General features: G+C 39.1%; 2 protein-coding genes across 3 annotated transcripts; one reads left to right on the top strand and one right to left on the bottom strand.

Moving 5' to 3' along the window:
- Positions 1–1,511: 1,511 nt before the first annotated feature.
- pou1f1 (POU class 1 homeobox 1) lies at positions 1,512–12,068 on the top strand. Of its 2 annotated transcripts, none has more exons than XM_085249623.1 (7): positions 1,512–1,846; positions 4,523–4,684; positions 5,540–5,638; positions 10,125–10,385; positions 10,531–10,695; positions 11,266–11,326; positions 11,425–12,068. In XM_085249623.1, the coding sequence occupies exons 2-7, from the start codon at positions 4,567–4,569 to the stop codon at positions 11,663–11,665; spliced, it is 945 nt and encodes a 314-aa protein (XP_085105749.1). In that variant the 5' UTR covers positions 1,512–1,846; positions 4,523–4,566; the 3' UTR covers positions 11,666–12,068. The 2 variants fall into 2 exon arrangements, with proteins under 2 accessions (XP_085105749.1, XP_085105748.1); XM_085249622.1 differs by lacking the exon at positions 1,512–1,846 and adding an exon at positions 2,000–2,754.
- A 1,794-nt stretch (positions 12,069–13,862) lies between these two features.
- Positions 13,863–23,083, bottom strand: chmp2ba (charged multivesicular body protein 2Ba). Its single transcript, XM_085249290.1, has 6 exons — positions 22,944–23,083; positions 20,148–20,239; positions 17,986–18,180; positions 16,965–17,067; positions 16,600–16,706; positions 13,863–15,553 (listed from the first exon to the last, which is right to left on the bottom strand). Exons 1-6 carry the CDS (start codon positions 22,975–22,977, stop codon positions 15,440–15,442), a joined length of 645 nt encoding a protein of 214 aa, XP_085105416.1. The 5' UTR covers positions 22,978–23,083; the 3' UTR covers positions 13,863–15,439.
- Between the last annotated feature and the right edge of the window lie 68 nt (positions 23,084–23,151).

Genomic DNA, 23,151 nt, shown 5'->3' with positions numbered 1-23,151 from the left:
TCCCTCATCCTTTGATTTTTTTTGTATTTGTCTAAAACCACATTCAGACTGCCCAGGTTTGATCAAAGCCCTTTGAAGCTGGCATTTACCTTTATTTTAAAACATGCAAATCCATTCAATTATGGCATTTACGATATTTCCAATATGCCAAGAGTTGGGGTATATTTGTAATTTTCAACAATGCGTTCTTTCACGTGCTTATCAAATGTCAATTGCCATTTACAGTCACAATGTACCATATGCATATCAAAGGCAAACACCTTGCCTACACCATGTCTGATCAATAACTTAAATCTAGAAATCAAAGGTATTATTTTAAACATATAAACCTTCACTGTCTCATCTTATGATTGTATGACTGCATTTACCATCTACCCACACAGATGCTGAGCAGGTTAGGCACAGCTCACAAGTCAAACATAAAATAACTTCTATTTCTACATTTCCATTCATTATTATTGAGCATTATTTACTATTTAGCAGTTACTAAGACTTATTGGACTGATTTTTATCAGGGCGGTCTGAATTGTTGGAGACTTGTTTTTCACACTAACACAGAGATTGCTTTAAAACAGAGGTGGTTGAGTCTCTCTGTGTGAAAATAGTCCTGCTTTCACCAGCTGGGAAGATGGTCTTCTGCCTGAGTGGGAGTTGTTGGCAGGAATGAAAGACTATGAAAAGTATTTTGAGAATAATATTGTTGCTGGTGAGACTTTTTTTTTCTGTTGTCACACACCATTACATTCAGTTGTCTTAGTAATTTTGTAGACTTGTTTTCTGTTTCAAATCTGAAACTTCTAGAATGAGATTTGTCAAAGTCCATTTTCATTTGCATAGCTATTTGTCACCAAGACTTTCATTTTTCCAGTGGTCAGTCTTGTTGCGTTTTGCTTAATCAGTCTTTGAAAGATTGCATATTGAAGGGAGGATGGCTAAAGTAACTTCATGCTATCAGAGTTTGGGCTTAGACTATGATTATATTGCCTTTGAGATAATTACTTTTAAGGCCTATTTAGTACTCTTACAAGAAAATGGAGCAAAGCGAAGTCACCAAACCATCAGAAGGCAGAAACAATTTTCATTCCTTTTTTCTCTATTGTAATGACACTGTGAATAAACAAGCTCACAAACTTAGGTTTAAAATCCACGTCAAGCTAAGACATTGTCCGATGTGCTCAGTGCATCCAGTCCAAATTTACACTGTGCTTAGGCAAGTTGAATCCTGCCTGCCACCCACAAGCTATTTTCCACCTGCTGCCCACCTATATCAACAATAGTGAAGCAGAGCTGAGGATAAACACAAGTACAGACACAACAAAGTGCACATGGTGGCCACACTCTTCAGATTAACTTCTGTCCATCCCGTTGAGTCCTATTGTCTTTACCTGGAGCACTCTGCATCCAACACAATATAGACACCATCCTGACACAACAGCAGCCCTTTCTTTCACTAATGCTGAGATGATGGTACATGAGAGTTTTTGTTTCTGAGAGATCAGCAGTAAATAGGGTGGAAGCAGCATTGCTGACCTCCGTGATAACCTGGTTGAACCTTAAAAAAAACAAATCAATTTACAGCTGAAAGATGCTGCAGCACAGTTCAACGTTCTAGGCTGTATTTCTTGGTGCTCCATGTGAATCTTTTGTATCTATTATTTTTTTTCTCTTTTTTATTTTAATGAGCATTTTATGTTTTCACTTTATTTTCTCATTGCTTCCTCACAATCCCGTAATCAGGAAGAGACACAGGGAGAGAGCAAGCGAGGAAGAGGAGAGGAGAGGATCAGGTTTCTCAGCCGCTCTGTACCCTAATCCTGGATTTGAAAACAGGATGAGAAGAACACAGGTAAGTACAAACACAAGCAATTACAGCACTGACATGGAATTGGAAGGTGGGGGTGAGGAGCTCGATGGGAAATAGGGAATCTCATAGGTTGAGAGTGGGCGGTTAGTTGTAGGTTGGATATAAATACCTGCAGTAGACAAGGACAGAAAAATGCCGAGGGTATGACAGACGCCGGCTTACCTGCAACTATAACAGCGAGAAAAGACGAGAAGCCTTAATGAGGGAAATCTGTGTAGCTGAGAAACACATTTCAGAAAATGTACCAGTAATTTATCTTGAGCTTGAAGCTCCTGAATATTCATCTTCAAGAGTCTTGGCTGAGGGTAGAGTTGTGACTAAAACTGTGAAGTGTTCTGGATGAAGTGCTGACATCCACTTCTCTAAGAAAAAAAAGGAAACCTATCACAGTTTTCTACCTGAATATTCCCAAGGGACTCAGGGAAGAAGTATGCTTGAATGAGCCCGAGAGAAAGAGGAAAAAACAAGGAGGCGATACATGAAGTGAAAGAAGACTAGAACGCAGCTAGAAAAAGACAAAGCAGAACTACAGAAGGCCAAAGAAGACAAGACGAAAGGCAGAAGGCAAGACAAGGTATCCATAACAAGTCACACGAGAGGAAGGTAAGGAAACAAATAGAGAAGGCAAAGGGCAAGCAAAGCAACATGGGAAATAGGGCAAAATAGGCAAGAGACAGAGAAGCGAAGACAAGAAACCAATCGATGAGCTGTGTTGAACTTCAGCCGATCGCCATTAAAGAGAGGGCAGGAAAAAATGGCCTGTCAGGCATTTGGTAGTGACTCCTTCGCCTCACTGACGGGAGATTCACCCCTGCCTATCATTATGCACCATGGCTCTACCACCGACTGCCTGCCAACCACGTCCCATGCTCAAAGCATGGTCGCTGCAGGTAAAGCAAACGTATTCAGTTATCTTGTAAAACTTGTTATAATTGTTTTCGTTGTTTGTTTTGCAAAGTGGAAAATTGTTTTTTTTGTGTGTGTGTCTCATTGATTTAAACTATCATCATCATGTCATAAAACTTAATCTGTGCTTTAGGAAGATGGGCCACCAGAGAGGCCTGTTAGAGTCTTTTAAGGGAAGATTCAGTATTGTGGCATTCTCCACTGCGATGAAACTGTACATGAACAAATCCTGGAAGGGTTCATTTGTGACAGATTATGTATGCATAGAAATGTAGAGATGACCTAACTGTGTGCAGTCGTAGCATAGATCACCCTTATCAAGGCGCAGAACACAACTGTGCCCCGATAAGGCTGCGTCTAGGCGACAGGCAAAACGGATTGAATTAAAAAATACATTTATTCAAATCTAATCCAAATTATGTAAATGTATCTAATCAGCTACATAGTTTGGCCCAGCTGTCTCTACTCAGTGGATAATTGCTTTGAGGATATGTTATCAGTATGATAAACTCCCCAAGGTATTCTTTTTTTTTCCACGATGAAGTGTTGTGGAGAAAACTTCCAGGGGTCTTAAAACCTCCTGACGGTTATAGCTAAGAATAGACAAGATTAGATCATGCAAGACACGATTCAACCATTTAGATAACAGCAGAGTAAACATATTTTGAAAAAATATTTATTTATTTTTCTGCCAAGTACTTGTGAGATTTTGAGGCCGTTGCTCCAAAACACATTGACCTGCCTTGTCTTCTAGTGTGTCTATGAATGACTTGAAATATGGTCACAGAATGCTAATAAAACCCAGTCATAACAGGAGGAGGAAGACTCATAAACAAGGCTTTGATTCTTCTCAGTTGTACAGTGTTATTGTTTATGTGCGAGACCGACTTCAAGAGCGCATCCTAATAATACCACTAAGCATTCATTAAAGCTTGGAGTGAACTCCAAACTGCATAAGAAGCAGAACACATGAATAATTATTTAATTAGAAGGCAATACTATTTTTGATTTTTTTAAATACACTTCATTTAATTCGGTTTTATTTATGGAGTGCAGGTTCACAATAAAAGTCATTTCAGGGTGCTCCGTATTGTAAAATAATCACTTCACAACAATACAGAGAGAAACCCAACAAATCCCTTTGAGTGAGTACTTGGCTACAGTGGGAAGGAAAAAGAAAAGGAAAAAGTCCCCAACAGGAACAACAAGAACCCCCGGGCAGCACCAGACTCGAGGAGGGGAGCCATCTGCTACAACAAGTGGCAAGGACAGACAAGAAAAGCAGCTAGAGAAGACAAACAACAAGCCCCCTCACACTTAGAATCACAGCAGCACGTAAAGCAGTAGTTTTAAAGAAAAGTTAGCACTGATGTGTGTTCTTTGTTCTGCCACTCTTCCTAACAGACTCATTTAAGTTTGTGCTTTAGAAAGTTATGCAAGGTTATTTTATCAGCATCTAATAGTAAGTGATTTCCTTTTAGTGTCTAATTAAAGGAAAGAAAGGAAAGAAAAGAACTCACTGAAAACTAACCAAAGCTACTGACTCCATATGTGATGTGATGAGGGTTGTCAGTGCACATCTAGTCAGTGCACATCCTGCAGTAGGCAAGTCATTAAAATGCTTCCACTTGATATGAAATCAAACTTAAAGATGTTAAAGAAAGATGCTTTACTTGTCTGGGAATGCTTTAAAATTGAACTGCACACGGATCAGATCCTGACTTAAAAAATGTCTTTGTTTGTCTCTGTCAGTGTCATCTGGGCTGTCCCTGGGTCAGCCCTCCAAGCGTTCCCACATGCACCTCCCGACTTCCTCCCTGGGCAATGCTCTCAGCAACACCCCCGCAAGCTTACATTATCCAGTCACCCCCTGTCACTACACAAACCAGCAGGCCACCTATGGCATGATGGCAGGTAAGCAGAGATGATGCTAGGGAAGAAAAATTTGTGAAAACTAAAAAGGCAAACCACGAGTTGAGTTGGTCAATAAAATCTATCAGTGTGTTTTGTATGTCTTAAGCACCAGCTTTATCAAATAGTGGATGGCCTGTGTTTAATATATGATATTTAATATAACCTTGACTTTTACTCTTCATCTCTCCGTTTTATACTGTGTGGGTTTGGGGTTGAAGATAAATTGTAGCATTCTCTTTAATGATATCTCATCATTTTTACAGCACTAGATTCACATTTGTTTCTGGTGGAAATGTTATTTTGCAGCATTTCCAAAGCCAACATTAAAAACAAAAAAACTGAAGCTGATGAAGACTCATGGGGGAGGGAGCAGTATTGATCTGTGCTGTTGGTTATGATGATGAGGACAAGGACAATCGATTCTAACTATGCCAGGTTTTGGAAGCACTGAAATCGAGCCTCAAATTTGCAAAATTATTCTGTTTCAGTCATGTGTGGGCATTATGTAGTCACGATCTGCAAACTGAAAGTGCTGCCATGCATTTAGAAACGACAGGTGTGGCTAACTGAAGACAAGTTCACAAAGTGTCAGGTGCGGATAAATCGGCAGAGTCAAGACTTTTAGGCAAGTTTCTGAAGGAAAAAGTCAGCTGTCGTATTGAAGGGTGACACTGAAAAGCAGGACTCATGCTGATTATAGCAAGGCTGAAATTACAATGTCACACTAACAGCGATGGCTATCATAGAGGTTTAGATGATGATGAGTATAGTGCAGGCAGTGACAATTACACTATACAGTAATTGCGATGGTGGTGTCGATAATAAAGGCCTCTGTCTCTCTCTCTCTCTCTGCAGCACAGGAGATGCTCTCTGCCAGTATTTCTCAGACTCGTATCTTGCAGACCTGTGGTGTCCCTCACCCTAACATGGTGAGCGGTGCAAATGCATTGCAAGGTAAAGATCAGACACACACACACACGCTCGCTTGCTCCTTCCCTCTACTTGCCTGTAGTTAAACACAGTAAATTGAGCAGAAAATGTGTTTATGTTCCATTTAATTTTAAATCTGCTGCCAGTTAAAATCAATTTCAACCTTGATTATCTCGCGTGGACTCTTTAGCGCACTTACTTGAGCTTTTTAGAGCACTTGTTAAGTGTAACTGTCAAAGATTACTCCCCAATTCCCTGTCCTGCTGTCAGGAGTGGGAGTTGCACACTGTCACGATTGTTGCTACAATTGTGGTGGATGGGAATCGAATTAGTCGTGATTAAACTTCAGAAAAACTGCCATTTTTCATGAATGTAATTAATAACTGTAGTTAATAGCAGTTATCTTTAACAAAAAAAAACACTATTTCCCTTAATGCATACTGTTCTTATAGCCTTTATTAGTTTGTATCATTTTATCATATAAAACATGCCAAACTGATATTGTAAACCAACCAGATTTTAAAGAGTTCTGCCGTTTCTGTATTCCAGACATGAGCACAGACCTCAAGAAACATGACACCTTATCAAAGTTTCACTCTTTCAGACTTTAGGTCCTGCATGCTGATTCTTTTGAATAATATGAAATAATGAAAAAGGACACAGAAACAAAAAGAACATAAACAACCCTTCAAAGTCTTAAGCCGATAAAAAGAGAGAAGCATATCAGATTTGATCCATTTTTTTTAGTTAGACAAAGTATAACTGAATTATTCTATATCATATAACCATGTGAGAGTACAAAAAAAAGAACTCGACCCTAAATGAACCCAAGAGTTTTGCTGAAGAAATAAAGAAGTTTCTTTTTACAGACTTCTCTGTTTGGATTTTAATCACCTGGGCAGAGACCCGGTGACATCGGCCCACTTCTGCAAACGGCCTGACAAAAATTATATGAACTATGGTGTCAAAGACTGCACTGATGTACATTAGGATTAATTAAACAGCAAGTGCCCACACTTATTACCACCAGGAGGTAATTTGTCACCTTAATGATGTCTGTTCCTCAACTGCTGAATGATCAAATGTCTGACTGACAGCTTAAAAAGTACAGCTGTAAACTTGCCTGAGACTGGTGTCAAGCTTCTGACAGCAATGTTTGACAAGACTGACATGAGGTGACATAAATTATGTGGGATGATAAAAAAGGGAGGCTGTATCGCTTGAAAAGAGCAATGCAATGCCAGGCAGAGACAGGAAAAAAAAAATCTCATGTGTGCGGTGAAACTGATGGTAAAAAATCCGTCTGAATCATAAAATGAGACTAGCTGAAAGCATTCGACAGCAGAAGGACACGTTTAAGTTAAGAAGAGAGAGATAAAAGTTAATGTCATTAAACGGGGTCCTGAATTATGATAGCTGAGGTCAGAGGAAAGGAAAAAAGCCTCTTTCATTTTTTAAAGCTGCATTAATCCATTTTTATATTAACAGTGGATCAAATAAGTGTGATGTGAAAGGTGCTGCCCTACAAACCCACGGTGATTTATCAACTCTGCAGTTCCCCTCAGTTGGTCTCTTTCGTCTCATCAACCTCGTGTTCAGCTGCAAATGGTGACATTTTTCAGCAACAGCACTCTGGTACACCCACAGTACACCCCCTGCCCAGCAGCAAATAGCACATTTAAAAACTAAAGTCCCAGAATTCCCTCACTGCGGCTGGTTTTAAATCAAAAGAGACATGAAATAAAAGCGAATAGAGCACTAAAATAGAGCTTCAGAAGGTAAGGTTGGTCACTATACGCTAGATGTGTAAACGGTTAACTGTTTTCCAAGACATAACTTTATTATATTGCGTTTGACTAAAAGGCAACTCTGGGATTCCAGCTTGTTCAGACTACAAAACATTGTTGAAGCAGCTTTTAATACAGCATCAAATCAGTGTTTGTTTGCTTTCTGTCCACATTTAGCTTAAATCTGTTGAAGCTTTTTGGATGGTGCACATGTATAGCTGCTGGGAGGTCCAAGGCCATGTACACAAAGGCTTGTGAGGTGCTTTCACAAAGTCAGTAAGCCCACATGTGCAAGGACCAGGGCTTGCTGCCCAGTCTGCCTCCCTGCCACACAAACAACGGCTGTGTTCACTGCAGCATAGCTGCATGTAAGCTCCCCAGAGAACATCAGTGCATACATCAGGGCGAGACAACGAAGATTCCTCTCCCTTTTGCCAGCTCAGTGGGAAAAACAGGATGCCTCCAGCTGAATAATCCAAAAACTGTTGTTGTTCTCAGGGATATAGTATTAGCCCCAAACGCCCTCTTACCTATGCTAAACAACTGCAAGGTGCATACTGCACACGGAGCACTCACTTTTGGGATGTTGATTTTAAGAGGCGTCTGCAGTTAGGTGGAAAAAGCTCTGAAATCTAAAGGCTACAGCTACAAATGCAGACACATACTGTACATGCAGCCTAAAGAAGCAATTTCAACAGAGAGAGGAACTCCAACCTCTGCCTGACACCTTCGGTACAAGAGAAGATCACTGATGCATACAGTTTTGGAGAAGAATCTGCCATACTGCTCTCCAGCTGATTTATAGATCCAGCTGAACAATGCAATGGGTCGATGGTGCTGTTATTTTCGCCACCACTTCATGCACAGGGCTCGTGACAGCTGTAACTGTTGTCAGTATTTCGGTTAGTGAATTCTATCTAGTCCAAAATGGCTCAAACCACTGCTGTTGTCAGGCAACATTTTAGCTGAGCTAAAATCCGAGTTTCTGTAGAAGCTTTTGTTTCAGTGTGTCACGTCAGGTTTAAAAAGAAAAGATGTTGCTATGTGCTGCTTTGGAAAGTAGCGGCAGCTCATCCTTACTGGATGAGCAGAAAAAGAGAAGAAGTGTTGCTCAAAGTTGACGAAAAGTTTAGCCAAAGGATCACAAATATGTTTATTGACTGAGATTCAATTTCACATTAATAAATCATTTTAGCCTACCTTGGGTAATATTAATGGAGTAGGTAAAAATACTGAAAATACCATGCTTACCTAGCTTCCGCAACAAAACATATTTGGCATGCAATAACACCAAAAAGACCAAAAATTTAAATCAGCACCTCTGAAACAGTTTAAACCAAAGCGAAACGGTACTCTTCACAAAGCCGAGGGTTTGTTGCAAGGATGTATTAGACACTTAAGTGTACCCAATAAATCGTCAGCCGAGTGAATGTTCACTGTCAAGAAATATTTTACCATTTAGTTTATGTGAAAAGAAAAAGGATACTAAGGGTACAGATATTATAAACTAACTAACTGAGACTTACCAACTGACCTTTATTATATTAGATCCTATTATTGTCTAAAAATAGTTATATATAGTTTGCACTACAACTGCAGTAACACAAGAGGGGAGTGTTGCATTACTCACTTACATTACCAGCAATATGGATAGCAGTTAAGGAAAACGGTGTCCCTCATGAGCGAAGACAGTCCTGTTTTGCACATGCCTAACTCGCTTAACGTCTCCTCTTGTATGCTAAATGCGACACGCAGACTGACATATTTTTAGTGCTGTTAATTAGTGGTTGTTTTCTTTTCTCTGCAGCTGTGCAGATTTGTGACGCAAAGGACAGAATCACATTAGAAATTACAATTAGTCATCCACCCATGAGGTACCGTGGCAGTCATCTGTCATTAATCTGTCATTAGTGATTAGCAGCAAGAGCTCCACTCCAGCTTACCACTTAACACTAACAGCCACCTGTAGCAATAATGAATCATCTTGAAAATTGTAACACAAGTAAATACAAACCTCTTGTCAGATGGTTGTGAGATGTTTGCTCACAGCTGAGCAGCGAGCCTTTAAAAAAGGTATATGAAGGAAAGCCGGCTTCGTGCCGCAACACCAAAGCCAAGGACGAGGGGACTGCGGAAAGACGAGTTCATTGAATTATGGCTACACTGCAATTTATTGTTTTAAGTGACAGTTAAAAGAATATCTATTCACCAAGCCCCTGAAAACACATTCGCTTATTTAAGCACTCATGTCACATAGGAGGGTTTTTTTCCTTCTTTTTTTTAAATCTTACAGCTTTTATCAGTAAATGGAACTGGCTCAGGTGTCATCATACCAACCAAGTGTGGGACTTCAAAAAGAAACCTTTACTTTTATTCCATACACCACAAATATGCACTGACATAAAACTGTTTGCGCCTGCCAGTCTGCAGATGTACTAATAAGGGCAACTTCAATGATGTTTCACTGGAGAGGTAAAGTTATACATGATCTACACGGTGCTTCACACTATGAAGACTTTTTATTTATAGAAGGAAAATGTTCTGATTACATTTAAACCTTCATTTTTTCAAAGAGTTACTGTTATCCAATATTGTCTATCGTAGCAAAAAGATTGAAAAAAACTCACATTAAAATATTAATTTCCACATCCCAGCTGTTCCGTTGTTCCCTACCAACAAATTTCCCCTCTCTTTCTGCTCTCTGCCACTCTCTGTTTTGCTAGGATCTCTTACTTCTTGCTTGTACAAGTTTCCGGATCATGGCCTAAGCAGCGGCTCTTGTGCATTAAGCCATGGTTTCTCTTCACTGCCCTCGGCCCTTCTTTCAACTGATGAGGCCCCAGGGGGCCCAAGCGGAGAGATAAAAAGTGACGGCCAAAGGAAGAGTATGCGGGACCCAGAGGACACGCCTGCCATGGATTCACCGCAGATACGAGAGTTGGAGATGTTTGCAAATGACTTCAAAATACGGAGGATCAAACTCGGTATGATTAATACAAATTTATCTCACTGTTCAGCTGCAGCAATGAGACGCTTCACTACAGATGGTTTTATCTTTTTTTCCCACTCCTCTACTCCTCTGTGCTGCGTGTATTTTATAAAGTATTTCTGTTTCATTTTGACCCGCAGGGTACACTCAGACTAATGTAGGGGAGGCGCTCGCTGCCGTGCATGGTTCAGAGTTCAGCCAGACCACGATCTGCCGTTTTGAAAATTTGCAGCTGAGCTTTAAGAACGCCTGCAAACTCAAGGCCATTCTGGCTAAATGGCTTGATGAAGCTGAGCTGGCGGGTGGTGAGTCACACGTATCCACTCAACTCACAACCCTTTGAGAGTATTTATTTGAGGGTAGCGTTTATCTATTCAGCAAGGTAAAATGTATCCTTCGGATTCAGTCTCTTTTAATGTCTCTTAAAAAAAATATTTGAAAGTAATGCTTTCTTGGGTGATTACTAAGATCTAATTAGTTGTGCCTCATCTTGGACAGTGTTTGCCAACACTTTTAGTCTTACATCCTTTTCAAACGAATCGCTCGTAATGCTCATCACATGATGCATACATCAGATTGATTTTTTAGTCTCACATTTTATCTGATTACTTAGGTGTAAAGAGCTACAACTTTCCAGATTACAACAAAGAAAAAGAATTTCAAATAAACAGATGCACCGTGTGTGTCAAAGAAGTGTTTTTCTGTCATATTAGTGGCCTCCTCAACACCAGATTTATTTTATGACCAAGGTCATATAATGATATTTGATGTGGTGACACGCTAAATCAGTCTAGGGGAAGTTATGGGTTACACTAGCAATCAGCCAGAAAGATGTATCCTTATGTCCTTACAGAACCTACTGTTGTTTCTTGCAGCTTTGTACAATGACAAAATAGGAATGAATGAACGGAAGAGAAAAAGGAGAACAACTATCAGGTGTGTACTGTAAAGATCAAACGTACAAAATATGCCATTTACCAAGTGAACTCATAATCTTTTTTTTTATTCCCCCTCTCCCTTGTTTCACTCTGTAGCCTTGGAGCTAAGGAGGCCCTTGAGCACAGCTTTGTGGAGAAAAGTAAGCCATCCTCTCAGGAAATAGCCCGGATAGCCAAAAGCCTCCATCTGGAGAAGGAAGTGGTCAGAGTTTGGTTCTGCAACCGACGCCAAAGGGAAAAACGTGTTAAAACCAGCCTTAACCTCAGCTCGTGTTTGACCAAAATCAGTCCGAACTGCATAGCACAGATGAGTAAAACGCAAAGAGCAATGACATAATTCGAGGTTCGATGTGAGAGAGGCTCGTTTGTGACCGTGGTTAAAAATGTGCTCTTTTCAAATCTGACATGTCCAATAGCAATTATTCCAAATGCCACAGGAGAATTTTACCCTGCTGAAAACAGATAAAGCTTCTTTTGCCCAGCGTTAAGCGGCTGCTTCACTGACTTAATACTGACAAGAGAATTTATATAAGACCAAGTTTGCCATAAAAAGTTTATCTTTGTCTGTTGTCTTTGCACAGATATGTCTCTCTGTTAGATTTTCTGAATGTAATATATAAATGTCTGTTTTTATTTAAAATTGCAATTTTAAACAGGAGACATAAATGTCAAAGAGCAGCCCGGCCATTATTTCCTTGTTGTTTGAAGTTGAAACTGTGAAGATAAAAGGTTTTCAATAACTGCATATGAACTGCTGTCTTGATGCTGCACCTGCCAGTCTTGACATTTAAATGTACTGAATATTGGCTGTGCCTTGTTTGCTATACAACTGCTGAAAGTATATTAACCACACAAACCAAATCTCATTTAATACATCAGCATCAGAGTACAGACAAGTGCTCATAAAGATCAGCTCTGTACCTTTCTGAAAGAAAGCAATACCATTATTGATTTTGTCCTTTTTTTCCTACAAAAAGAAGTTTTATTGTTGATGAAATGAAGTGTTCTACATTTACATCTATATTTAACCACAGAACTCCCTGTTGTAGTTGTGTTTGTGTATTTTTTGGTGCCTTTATGTCCCTTTTTTTTTATTAGCTGTCAGTCTTAAGAAAAATGCTTTAGCCAAATGAATGTAGTTGCAGTCAAAACAGTAATATATTTAAAAACTTTACAACAACCTATTTATTTGAGAGCTAATTTATTATGTCAGGCTACTTTACTGTGCACAAGCTCTGTGATTTATGGGATGAAGCCAGGGACATAGGAAACTTTTTGACAGCAAATGGATATGCAGTCTTCTGTTTCCCTGATGTAAGATAGATGTTGATGTTTTTGCTTTTGTCGTTGCTGCCTTGATAAAGTGTCATACAAAGAAGAACACCAGCCAGTCACAACTCTGACCTGGTTGAGGTGACTGATGGGAAAGAAACGGAAACGCCACGCCTTTCGTAAGAAGAAGAAAGCACCTAAAAGTATAAGGATGTTTTTATTCTTTTAAATTTGCATCAGAAGCCAATAATTATTGTAAAAAAAAACTAGAAAATGTGATATAGGACTGGCAACAGACTGATTTAAAGGGTGTTTATTATACTGAAAATATAAAAATATGGCAAATATCTGCCCTTTTCTTTATCAAATTGCTCCTTTCAGTTCCCAGGCACTCAAAGCTCAGTCAATTCACTGCATATGTAGCAAGCAGTAACCCACAATTCATAACTACAGTACGAGTGCCGTCTCTCATTTTTACTGTAGTACTACATAATATTATGTTGTGAATGTCTCACTGGAGATTCATAAATAAACATACAAGACACTTAAATTCAGAAATGAGTGGTTTTCACTGTGACTAATGTAAGGCTGTATAACGGGAGCGCTGCCAGGGGAAATAAATGCTGCAGGGTCACACCGACTGCTGTCACTCCTCTGAGTGTCTACACAGCAAAGTTACAGGCACAGCATGCTTACTATAAAACTACTAAGAAGCTTCTGAAGGCAGTCGTCCAGATGCATTTAGCCTTAAAGTTTTTCTCATATCTACTCCTTTTCCCCCCACAGTTCATGTATTCAGAGAGCTGAATGGGTACCATGTAATTTTTATATAAGTAAATCCATAAACGTGGCTAAAATATATGCATGTGTTATGTGTCGGTGTGTTTGCGCTTCTGTTTGATACTCTATTCAACTCTTCATCAGATGGATCATCATGCATCATTTAACAGTCAAAATTTATTTGGCTCCAAAATAATAAGTTACTTTTCATTGCCTGATAATGCACTTATATTGCATTACCATGCACTTTTTTTTTTTTAAACTGTTCTGCAAAAAAATTTTTCAGCAAACTATTGTCTGAGTCTGTCATTTATATGGAAATGAATGGAAACTGATGTCTGTCTTTAAAGACAGCAAAAAAGATATATACCTCTTTGTGTTGCTCGGTTTGAAGCGAAGCCTTAAAAAACCTTGAATACAACTTTAATGAAAAAGAAGGGGGGGGGGGATAAAGTGGAGACTGAAAATGAAAAAAGATCCGATCATACCTGAGGAAACTTTATTCCTTATAAAAGCCATACACCCTTTACACTTTACAATAAGAAGGAAACAAAATGAGTATACATACACAAAATGCATGGTAATATCCTATTGTAGAACTGCACTCAAAAAATGTCTGTTAACTGATTCTGTTCTCAATCACAACAGATTGGTGTAAGGTTAAGGAACAAATTTTTTTGACAAAAATTCAAAGAATTATGACTTGTAGATTTCAGACATACGCAAGAATGAATCTTATTCGGTTTATTTTGGCAAAGGGAGTCTAAACGAGGGGGCACAAACAGATAAAACGTTGAGCAGATATGGCTGTCACTGTCACGAAGCCTGGAACGGCTGACGCTGACAAATTACTGTAAAGGAAAAACCTGCTTCAGCTGGAGAAGAGAAGAAATCTCCTCAATCACAGTGTTATATTAGCAAACGTTTCCATCATTTCGTTCCTTTAGTGTCTGTGTTTCTGTGAGTGAGGCAGCTTAAAAACAAAAAAAACAAATGACAGCAACTGCACAGCAGCTGAAAGAGTAGAGGGACTGCAGGATCAGTACCACCTTACGATCTCTGTGTAAATCAAACGTCAACCCAGAAGCCTCTGGCTTTAATTATGGATTGAAATCTCTTTGACATGCCAGTCTTTCATTAGCCCTAAATTGTGTTTTTAATCTCAACTTTATTTAATTTTATAATCTGTACAATATCACAAAAATGCTAGCCAGTTTGCTCTCGGATCAATTTGTCTTTTCATTTCATGCACGTAAATTGAAAGCCTGACCCCAGCCCGAAGATATTAGTTACATGTTTCACATGCATATGTCTGTCTGCAGTACCTATGGTGGCAAACCTAAAAAATCTTGGTAATGATTTAGCTAGTTAGCATGATTAAGTGTCTGTCTTATCTCGAATATCTCAGGATGAGAAAGAAATCAAACAGAGGCATTTTATCCATAAAACATTGCAAATTTGACAAAAGAATGCCTTAAAATGGAAAGTTTGCCTCAGAGAAAGTGGATTCAATTGGTTTTAATTTTACCAATGGCAACAAAGATAGCACATAAATAGTCTGAGTTGGAAAAAAATACAAGTTCCATCTGCTTATTGACATCCCCAAAGCTGCTTTTTAATTACCATGTTTTATTCATTAAAACTTCCTGAAGAAAGACCATCCTTCTTCAATCGTATAAAAGCAGACCGAGATTATAGGACTAATTCAAGATTGACCAAAAAACCAGAAGGGAAAAGCCAATTCCAAGATCTCATACACTTGTAGCCCTTATAAAGACAGATGGGTGGTAAACAACAGCGTAATCAGTTTTTCAGGTGAAACATCAACTGCTGGTCCACCTTTGAGATGTGGCCTCTTCGATGTTGTAATAAATATTATTTTCACATAAATAGATCACATGTTCTGCCATAATGATCTCTAAGGCGAATGTGACAATATGTATGTGTTAATAAACGTATGTGTATGTGTGTGCGTGTGTGTAAGTGTGTGAGTGTGTACGCTCGAACCATGACAAAACCAGTGTTTCTAACAATTTGAACATTAATACGAAGACGAAACCTAGTCGACTCCCAGAGCTCGGAGCTGTCTTTCAATCTCGTCGTCAGAGATGGTGGCTTTGGAGGAGGCAGCAGCACCGGGGACACTTTTTCCTGCAGCTGGAGCTTTCACCATCTGGAATCACACATGGGTAGAAAACCCCATTAGCAGCCACATCAACTTCAAAATACACACGTTCAATCGCAGAGCTGCTACTTGTTTCGAGACCGTCTACGATGTACAGCTGCTTGCTGACACTCAAAAACAAAGAAAAAAAAAAACTGTTCAAACTGAGTCACAATTTTGTCAATTAACTGTAAAGTTTACTTTACATAAAAAGTGCAGTTGTTTGGGTTTGTTAAAGATCAATTACTGCATCCTATAAAAGATGCTGAAACAATCTGGTACTCGACACCAAAAGGCATGATTAATTTTATGCCGGTTACTTTTTATTTGCAGAAAAAAACTGAAACTATTCACAGCCTTTGTTAGCTTCCCAGCTGACTACTTACTATCAGTAGACACATAATTATCCCAGTAACAATAGAAGTAACATATGGATGATTATTTTATTATGGTAGATTTTCCAAACTACCGTAGTTTGTGAATCTTGTTATTTTATGAAGCCGTTGGATTACTTTTACTTTTTAAAGAGCATCCTGTGTGTCTCTATCCCTCCCAAAAAAACCCACAAAAACAAAACAAAACAAAAACCCCACCCAAAAAACCCTGAGACAGTCTGATGAGCTTTTTTTTTTAAAAAAACTGCCACTCCTGCTGGGGGCTTTTTTGGGAGATTTGTCGGTTTGTGCATTGTTTTGTGTGAGGTAATAACTCATGCAGCACCCCAGGGGGAGCCAGACACACGGCAGACGGACAGCCTGGCAGTTACAAAGAGGGAAAAAAACAAGGAACAGAGCTAGAAGAGCTGAGGGCTAGCCCCACCATGTGGCAGCTGGAATACATTTTAAAAGCAGAGTAAAAGCCATGTGGACCATTTATTGTTCATCTTGCTAGGGGCTGTGTGCTCCATTAAGTGCATCTACATCTGAAAATGTGCAGTTAAATCTGAGACTAAATGGTAAAATGTTAAGATTGTTTTTCTACTTGGGCATTATGCGCTATTGTGATGTCTATAAAGTTGATGGATGTAGGAGAGATGTGGTTTTTGAATTTCTTACCTTCCCTGAGATCTCAATGCCAATCTCATCCAGAACCTGGTTGACAATGTCCTGAGATTCCTCTTCATCTCCAGATTCTTCAAAGATCTCATCCAAAGTGTCATTGACTGAACAGATAGTGAGACAGGAAGGAAGAAGATAAGGACAGAAAAGTCAGTCAAATTGATTTCCAGTCACAAGTTTGGACTTTAGAGCAAGACGGCTGCTGCATACAAAAAAAACAAAAACAAGCGTCAGTGTTTCTTCTGAAAAACATCCCACAAACATATTTTGCCTTTGCTGCATATTTTGCAGCACACATCACTTCTCACACTATTCCCATATATCTTCCCAAACTTGTTTTGCCAAGTGCATTGTGTTCTTACTCATATCCTCTGTCATGCCCATCTTCATGTTCTCCTTCTGGAAGTCCTGCATGGTTTTCAGTGTCTTCTGTGGATCCATCTTTTTATTCACTGCTTGCATTGTCTGCAAACATTTAAGGAACGTATGAGAATCTATCTTTTTAGGTGCTACTGCCAAGAAATAACACTCTTCACGATGTAGAAACCTCTAATTATGCTCAACATGATAGCATGAACTTTAGTTGCACAAACTATTCGAGGTAATTTACCTTTTAAACTTTAGACATTTCACAAAATATTCGATCCTCAACCTCAAGTAAATTTGCTTTGATATCATTTATCATCACAGAATTATGCGAGTCCTAAAGACAGACCAACTTCCTGTGAAAGATCAGCACAAACATGGCCTACTTTCAGACCTGAGTCTGACACAATACCTGATACATCAACGTCTCAACTGACAAGCTTCTCAAAATCATGCAAATCTAAAGCTCAGGAGAAAGGTGATGGAGAATGCATCACTTTCTACTGAAGACACATCAAAGCTGCAACTTTCCTGTGTGCGTCTGTGTCTAAACAAAATGTGTATCTGACAGAATATAATTAACACATTCTTTGTGACATAGCCACAGCCTCGCGTAAACTTGAACACACGCCATTAATTTAAAGCCTAATTATATTTGACCTGTCTATGTTTGCTCAGTGTGACTCTGTACAGTACATCGCTCCTGGCCAATTAGTACCTCTCATACTTCATTAACAACAGTGCTACAAGGCTCGGGTTTTAAACATGAACAGACCCCACATTAATACTTTAATTGCCACACTAGAATATTAATGTGTGTACACACTGAACTTAGCTTGTGTGGAAAACAAATTTAACTTTTCCATTAGATAGCAACACCTTGTTCATACAGACTGTCTAACGGCAATGGCACAAAGTATGTTGAAGTAGGGACTTGTTCACTTTGTATATGCTGCACTGTATCCATATTTCTAATTCAAAATGAGCTGTACTGATTGACAGGGTTTAGCATTTTACCTTGGCTGAGGTAGACATGGCACCGGCCATCTTCATTTGGGAGTTCATGAGCTTTGTCTGCGTAGACATGGAGGTGACCTTGGAGCTGACAGCGTACGTCCGGGTCTTCTGCTTCCTCAGCTGAACTAATTGCTTGGCGAGAATCTTACAAGCCTCCCTGTTACCGCTCTTTGCCATTTTCTTGATCTCTGCTTCCTGGAGAAGGAAAGAAGAATACGATATGACTCCTCACCTCTGTCTTTTTTTTTTTTGGCATTATGAGTGTGTGTATGCATGGTCAATGTGCAAATTTACCAAGCGTGAGTATAGACATAACATAAAAGAAAATTCTAAGAACTGGCAGAAAACAGGGAATCAAAAATTCTCATTAAGATATACTGTCCACATCTGGAACTAATTGATTGAGGCTGCTGAAATGCACCATTGTCTCCTGGTTATCTGCCTAATATTGTAAATAAGCATTATATTTAGAGCTGATGTGCTTGTGTTTGCCCATATAAATTGAGTAAAATTGAGTGTTCAGGGATGGCCTTTCTAAAACAACATGCTGCAGATTAGCTGAAGCCAGGAAACTACTTTGTTTTGAGAAATGTCAATTAATGCCACTGATTTCCCGACACCTTCAACACCACAGCCAGCCCGAGGTTCAGGAAAATGAAAATACGGGGAAGACGGAGCTTTTAGGCACCTGCAATTTCTCTCAGAAGCTTTTATTTTTAATATAGAACACATTGATAATACACTAAATAAAACATTTTATTGGACTTTAGGGATACTCTTCATATTAAAAATATATATTTATGCATAAAACAAATACATCCACCGAGTCCCAGAGAAACCATTGTGTTTGTAAACACAAATTTGTAAACACAATCATCCAGATCAGTTGTTACTCATATACACTTTTAGCTTCAGTACACAGCCAAAAATACTCCGAGCCCCACAGGGATCCTGTGTGTGGGCACGATTCCCGAGAGACAACGGAGAAGCTCCAGGTTACGATGAGCCAGCCAATACGTCTTTTAGTTATCGTACATGTGCTGAAAGCATTCTCTTCAGGAAATTACAATCAATTATTAATGTTTGATAAAGCTAAAGGCTTTCCTCGCTCAGCTGTATGCATCTGTGCCTTTCTCTAATGCAGACACACCTTCAGCAGGTCATTTGAGTTCAACCTGTATCTCCCTGCTTGTAAACAATTCAAATAATGCCATGGGGGAAAAGAGCAGACCTAGTTCAAAAAAAAAGGCAATAATATTGTCAGCTGCAGTGTTATCTGAAAGAAAAAAGAAAGACTAAGAATGCATTAACAGGGGAAAGAGAGACGAGTACGACGAACTGATGCTGACGGGAAGCTTATAATGTCTTATTTACTGGCCTGTCAGGGTAGGGTGGAGGAGGTGGGGCTGTGATGGATAGATAGTGCAGGAACAACTGTGAGGCTGTTGGGCTTTGCATGCTAGCAAATGGGAACCTTAATGCATTAACAAGGCCCAGTGCTGAAGATTTTTCTGAACAACAGATGCACAGTGTGCTGCTAAAGGAGCCTCAATCCAGCTGTTAGTAACATTTCAGGCGGCCAAATGCTGTGCAGCACAAATATTTTAAAAATAAAAAAAGATTCTATCGTGCTAAAAAATGCAGATATAGGTCATTTCCATTTTTTTGTCTTAATCTTTTATTCAGAATCTGCAACAAAGCTTTTAAAATGAGACTAATTAACGGAAGACATTAATGTAGAATAAGAATGTTCGTTCCCCAGGGAGGTAATTATGTCCTGTATGATATTTACTTAACACAACTGAGGAGAGGACACAGTCAGCTTCTTTCATCTTCTAGATTATGTGCGACGATGAATGTAGCCTAATTGTTTAACTCTGTGAGAGTGTATGAGAGATAGGCTCACTTGCCTGAGGCAGAGCCACCTCACCAAATCGCTTGTCTATTCATTTAACCCCATTAGCCAATCAGGCACAATCATAGATTGTAGAAAGACAATCTAATATGCATCTGGGGCTGGGATTGTGTCGGTTGGGGAATCAGAGGGTCCTAAAAGGGCTTTGATGCAATATGTAGAAATCTACAAAAAAAAAGAAATGCTATGAATGCACATAGTTTTGTTCCTCATAGCTTTTATATTTAATTGTCTGCATGCTTCCTACCAGTTGTTTTTCTTGTTTCTCCAGCGCTGTTCTGTCTCTGGTGATCTGCCTCTGTGTGCCGCGCAGCTCCTTATTCTGCTCCTTGATTATATCTTCAGAAAAGAATTAGAAAGGTTTAAGAGAGCGAGAATTTTGGTGATGGTACAACACCCCACAATCCTTTGACTTACAAAATGAAAAGAAAAAAAAATGTCTGATAAGTTGGATGAAACATATACAGCATATAGTGTTTTTCTACTCTTATTAAGCACTCATTTTATGCCTTTTCTATGCAATTAGGTGCATTTTACTCATAACCTACACACTTTTGATGCACTTGTAGCAATTCGGGGTTTAGTATCTTGCCCTAAGGATGCAAGATATGCAAACTAGAGCAGCTGTGGCTCAAACCACTGAACTTCCAATGTAAACGTACCCTCTCTGACTGACTATCAATATGTGTGATTTTACAACGATCTTTGTTCAACAAAAAAAATTTAAGACAAACATATTTTCTTTCTAAAAGAAAATCTATTTATATTCACCTATGCCCTCAGTATGTGTCATGTGTGGTATCTTTTTTGTCTTTCTGTTCAACATCAACGCTGTTGGAACATTAGAAAGGATGGTTCGCGAGCAGCTGCCAAATATTGGAAGAAATCTCAAACATCCAGCCACTGCCTCAATAGTAATCATGTTTGACCCTGCGCCCAGATGCACGTGAAATATCTCAGAGCAGTAACACACTGAGAGCATGCTGACACTGCCAACTGTGGAAATGCTTGGACAGCTCATGCCAATACAGTGTCAGCTCTATACCACCCACACAAACACAAAGTGGCATCATGTGACATAATTTATGACTATGAAGTCAGGCAGTAATCTGTGTGACTGAGGGATGACCTAGTTAATCAGTGTAACAATAACCTTACTTCAAGACTTAAATATAGTTTTGAGATTTATCCATTCCATTTTTCTGTTATTAAAACGCAGGAAGCTTTTAGTAATTCTAAAACTAAATAAATCCTTAAGAACAGAAAAGGTGAGAATCAAGAATAAATAGAGTAATGAATAAATGAATCAAAGAATTCTCATTCAGTCTTATTCATATAGCTCAAAATTACAAACTTGCCTCAAAGGGCTTTGAACTGGTTTCTATTTTTAGAGTTCAAGCCTCAATGAGGCTTCAATGAGGAAAAACTAAAAGAAAAACAAAAAAAGAAAAACTCTGAAAAAACAGAAAAGGGTGGATCCCTCATCCAGGAAAGACAGATGTGCACTGGATTCATTTATTCATTAAATAAATGAATGAATGAAAGAATTATAAAAAAAAACTCAACAACAAAAAAGAAGAAAACTTCTAAATAGCTAACTCCGGTCTATATTCATGAGCTACTATATAATAGGAAATGTCCTACTTTGGGAAGAAAAAAAAAAACATTGACCACTTTGAGAAAAAAAACCAAAAAAACCCAAAAACCTTATTCTTGCTGAAAAGTTCAACACCCACAAACTTGATCGAGATACGTCAATATGCTGGACCACTTAAGAGAACGATGCTTGTATACGTATAAGGTGACGTGCCGCCAACGTCTCAAAGAGGGAGGGATATCGTCCTACAAATATGGGTGATCAACCCACCCCCCCTTTACTAAATTTGCCAAATAACCAGAAACTACGACCCACATCCAAACCCAGGGCATCAACGAGAAACCTGTGTCCAGAGCGCAAAAGATGTCAAACAAAAAGAAAAGAAAGAAATGTACTGGATGGGGGACGGCTGAGAAGACCTGACAGCGCCTTGAAATGGAGTGGAGGCAGGAGAGCACTGTGAGTACAGTATGCAGATGATCGGTATGGGTGAAACTAGAATGACAACAATGGGAGGAGTAAACAGGGAGTGCTCTGAAAAGATTTGCCTTAACCAGTAGAGTCTATTTTTAAACCCAAAAATACAAAGTTGATAATTTTTTCTTTGTAATTCTCCACAAGAATAAGTTTCAGGTCCAAAGAGCTGAGGCACGGTCCGCCTTTTCTCTTGAAATCCAGCCCTAGGAGTTAATATAATTAGTATCCGAGAGTGAATAATTGATTCATTAATTTTGATGTAAGTTTGACTGATTTTCCATTCTGACCTTCTGAGGTGGTTACCTAGCCTGGGGGGGAAATACTCACTTTTTTAGACTGAAAGGCTATTCAGAATTTTGACATTTTTTGTAACTGAATATAGCCCACTTTAAATGACTTAACTTCATATGATAACAGCTTCACTTTCCATTGCACAATTTTATTGCACTCTTTGTCACAAAACTGACGTCATTTTAGTCACAGCACAATGAGGCATTAGTTTCAGTCTGTGTGTAGGATACAAACTGACAGTAAGTTAACCAAATTAAAGTTTATAGGCGTATTTACGACACACGCAAAGTAATCATACAGGGAAAAATATCATGTACACTTAATGACAACTAAGGCTTATGTTTGCCGTTTCTAAGTCATTGGAAACCATGGTGTAACGGAGTGTATACACAGACCTTTACACAGCCTGTAACTCTAACGATTACAGGTGAAGTTCAAAGGAAAGAAACCAAGAGGATACTTGTAACAATTAACACCGCATTTTTTTCTTTAAAACAGCTACATATATACATTAAGTTCAGCAGCGCGTCGAGGGCAGCAGTGTGACTCAGCTCGACTCAGAACAGGTAAAACAAGTTAAATTGGGACGTCTCATCTAACACGGGAACAACAGAACAAGCTGTACGACCAACCGGGCTAAAAACAAGTTAGCTAGCTTTTCACCCTGAGCAAACTTACCGTCGACAGTCTTCTTCTTGAACAGGGAAGCCATGTTGCTGCTGTGTATCAAACCTAATTACAAAATATAAATCCTGTACTAATGTGTTGTGTGATGCCTGTCGTTAACACCGCCGTTTATCCGTCAGACCGAGACGGTGGATGTTTGGCAGCCTCTGTTTCCTGGTTGATTTTCTGTTGTCGAAGTTCCTCCCTCAGCTGACATGAC

The sequence above is a fragment of the Mchenga conophoros genome, linkage group LG16 (assembly GCF_057382185.1).
Source record: "Mchenga conophoros isolate Kocher_MC1m ecotype Shallow Benthic linkage group LG16, M_conophoros_male_GT1.1, whole genome shotgun sequence".
NCBI lineage: Eukaryota > Metazoa > Chordata > Actinopteri > Cichliformes > Cichlidae > Mchenga > Mchenga conophoros.
The sequence above is the reverse complement of the archived record's forward strand: the minus strand, read 5'-3'. Positions and strand labels throughout refer to the sequence as shown.

Coding starts and splice junctions, on each gene's coding strand:
- chmp2ba (XM_085249290.1), bottom strand. CDS start 22,977: ATGGCTTCCCTGTTCAAGAAGAAGACTGTCGACG. Junction 18,181..20,147: donor AGAAACAAGAAAAACAACTG/GTAGGAAGCATG, acceptor TTCCTTCTCCAG/GAAGCAGAGATCAAGAAAAT. Junction 15,554..16,599: donor GCATTGAGATCTCAGGGAAG/GTAAGAAATTCA, acceptor GTGTGATTCCAG/ATGGTGAAAGCTCCAGCTGC.
- pou1f1 (XM_085249622.1), top strand. CDS start 2,619: ATGGCCTGTCAGGCATTTGGTAGTGACTCCTTCGCCTCACTGACGGGA. Junction 4,685..5,539: donor CACCTATGGCATGATGGCAG/GTAAGCAGAGAT, acceptor CTCTCTCTGCAG/CACAGGAGATGCTCTCTGCC. Junction 11,327..11,424: donor AAAAGGAGAACAACTATCAG/GTGTGTACTGTA, acceptor TTCACTCTGTAG/CCTTGGAGCTAAGGAGGCCC.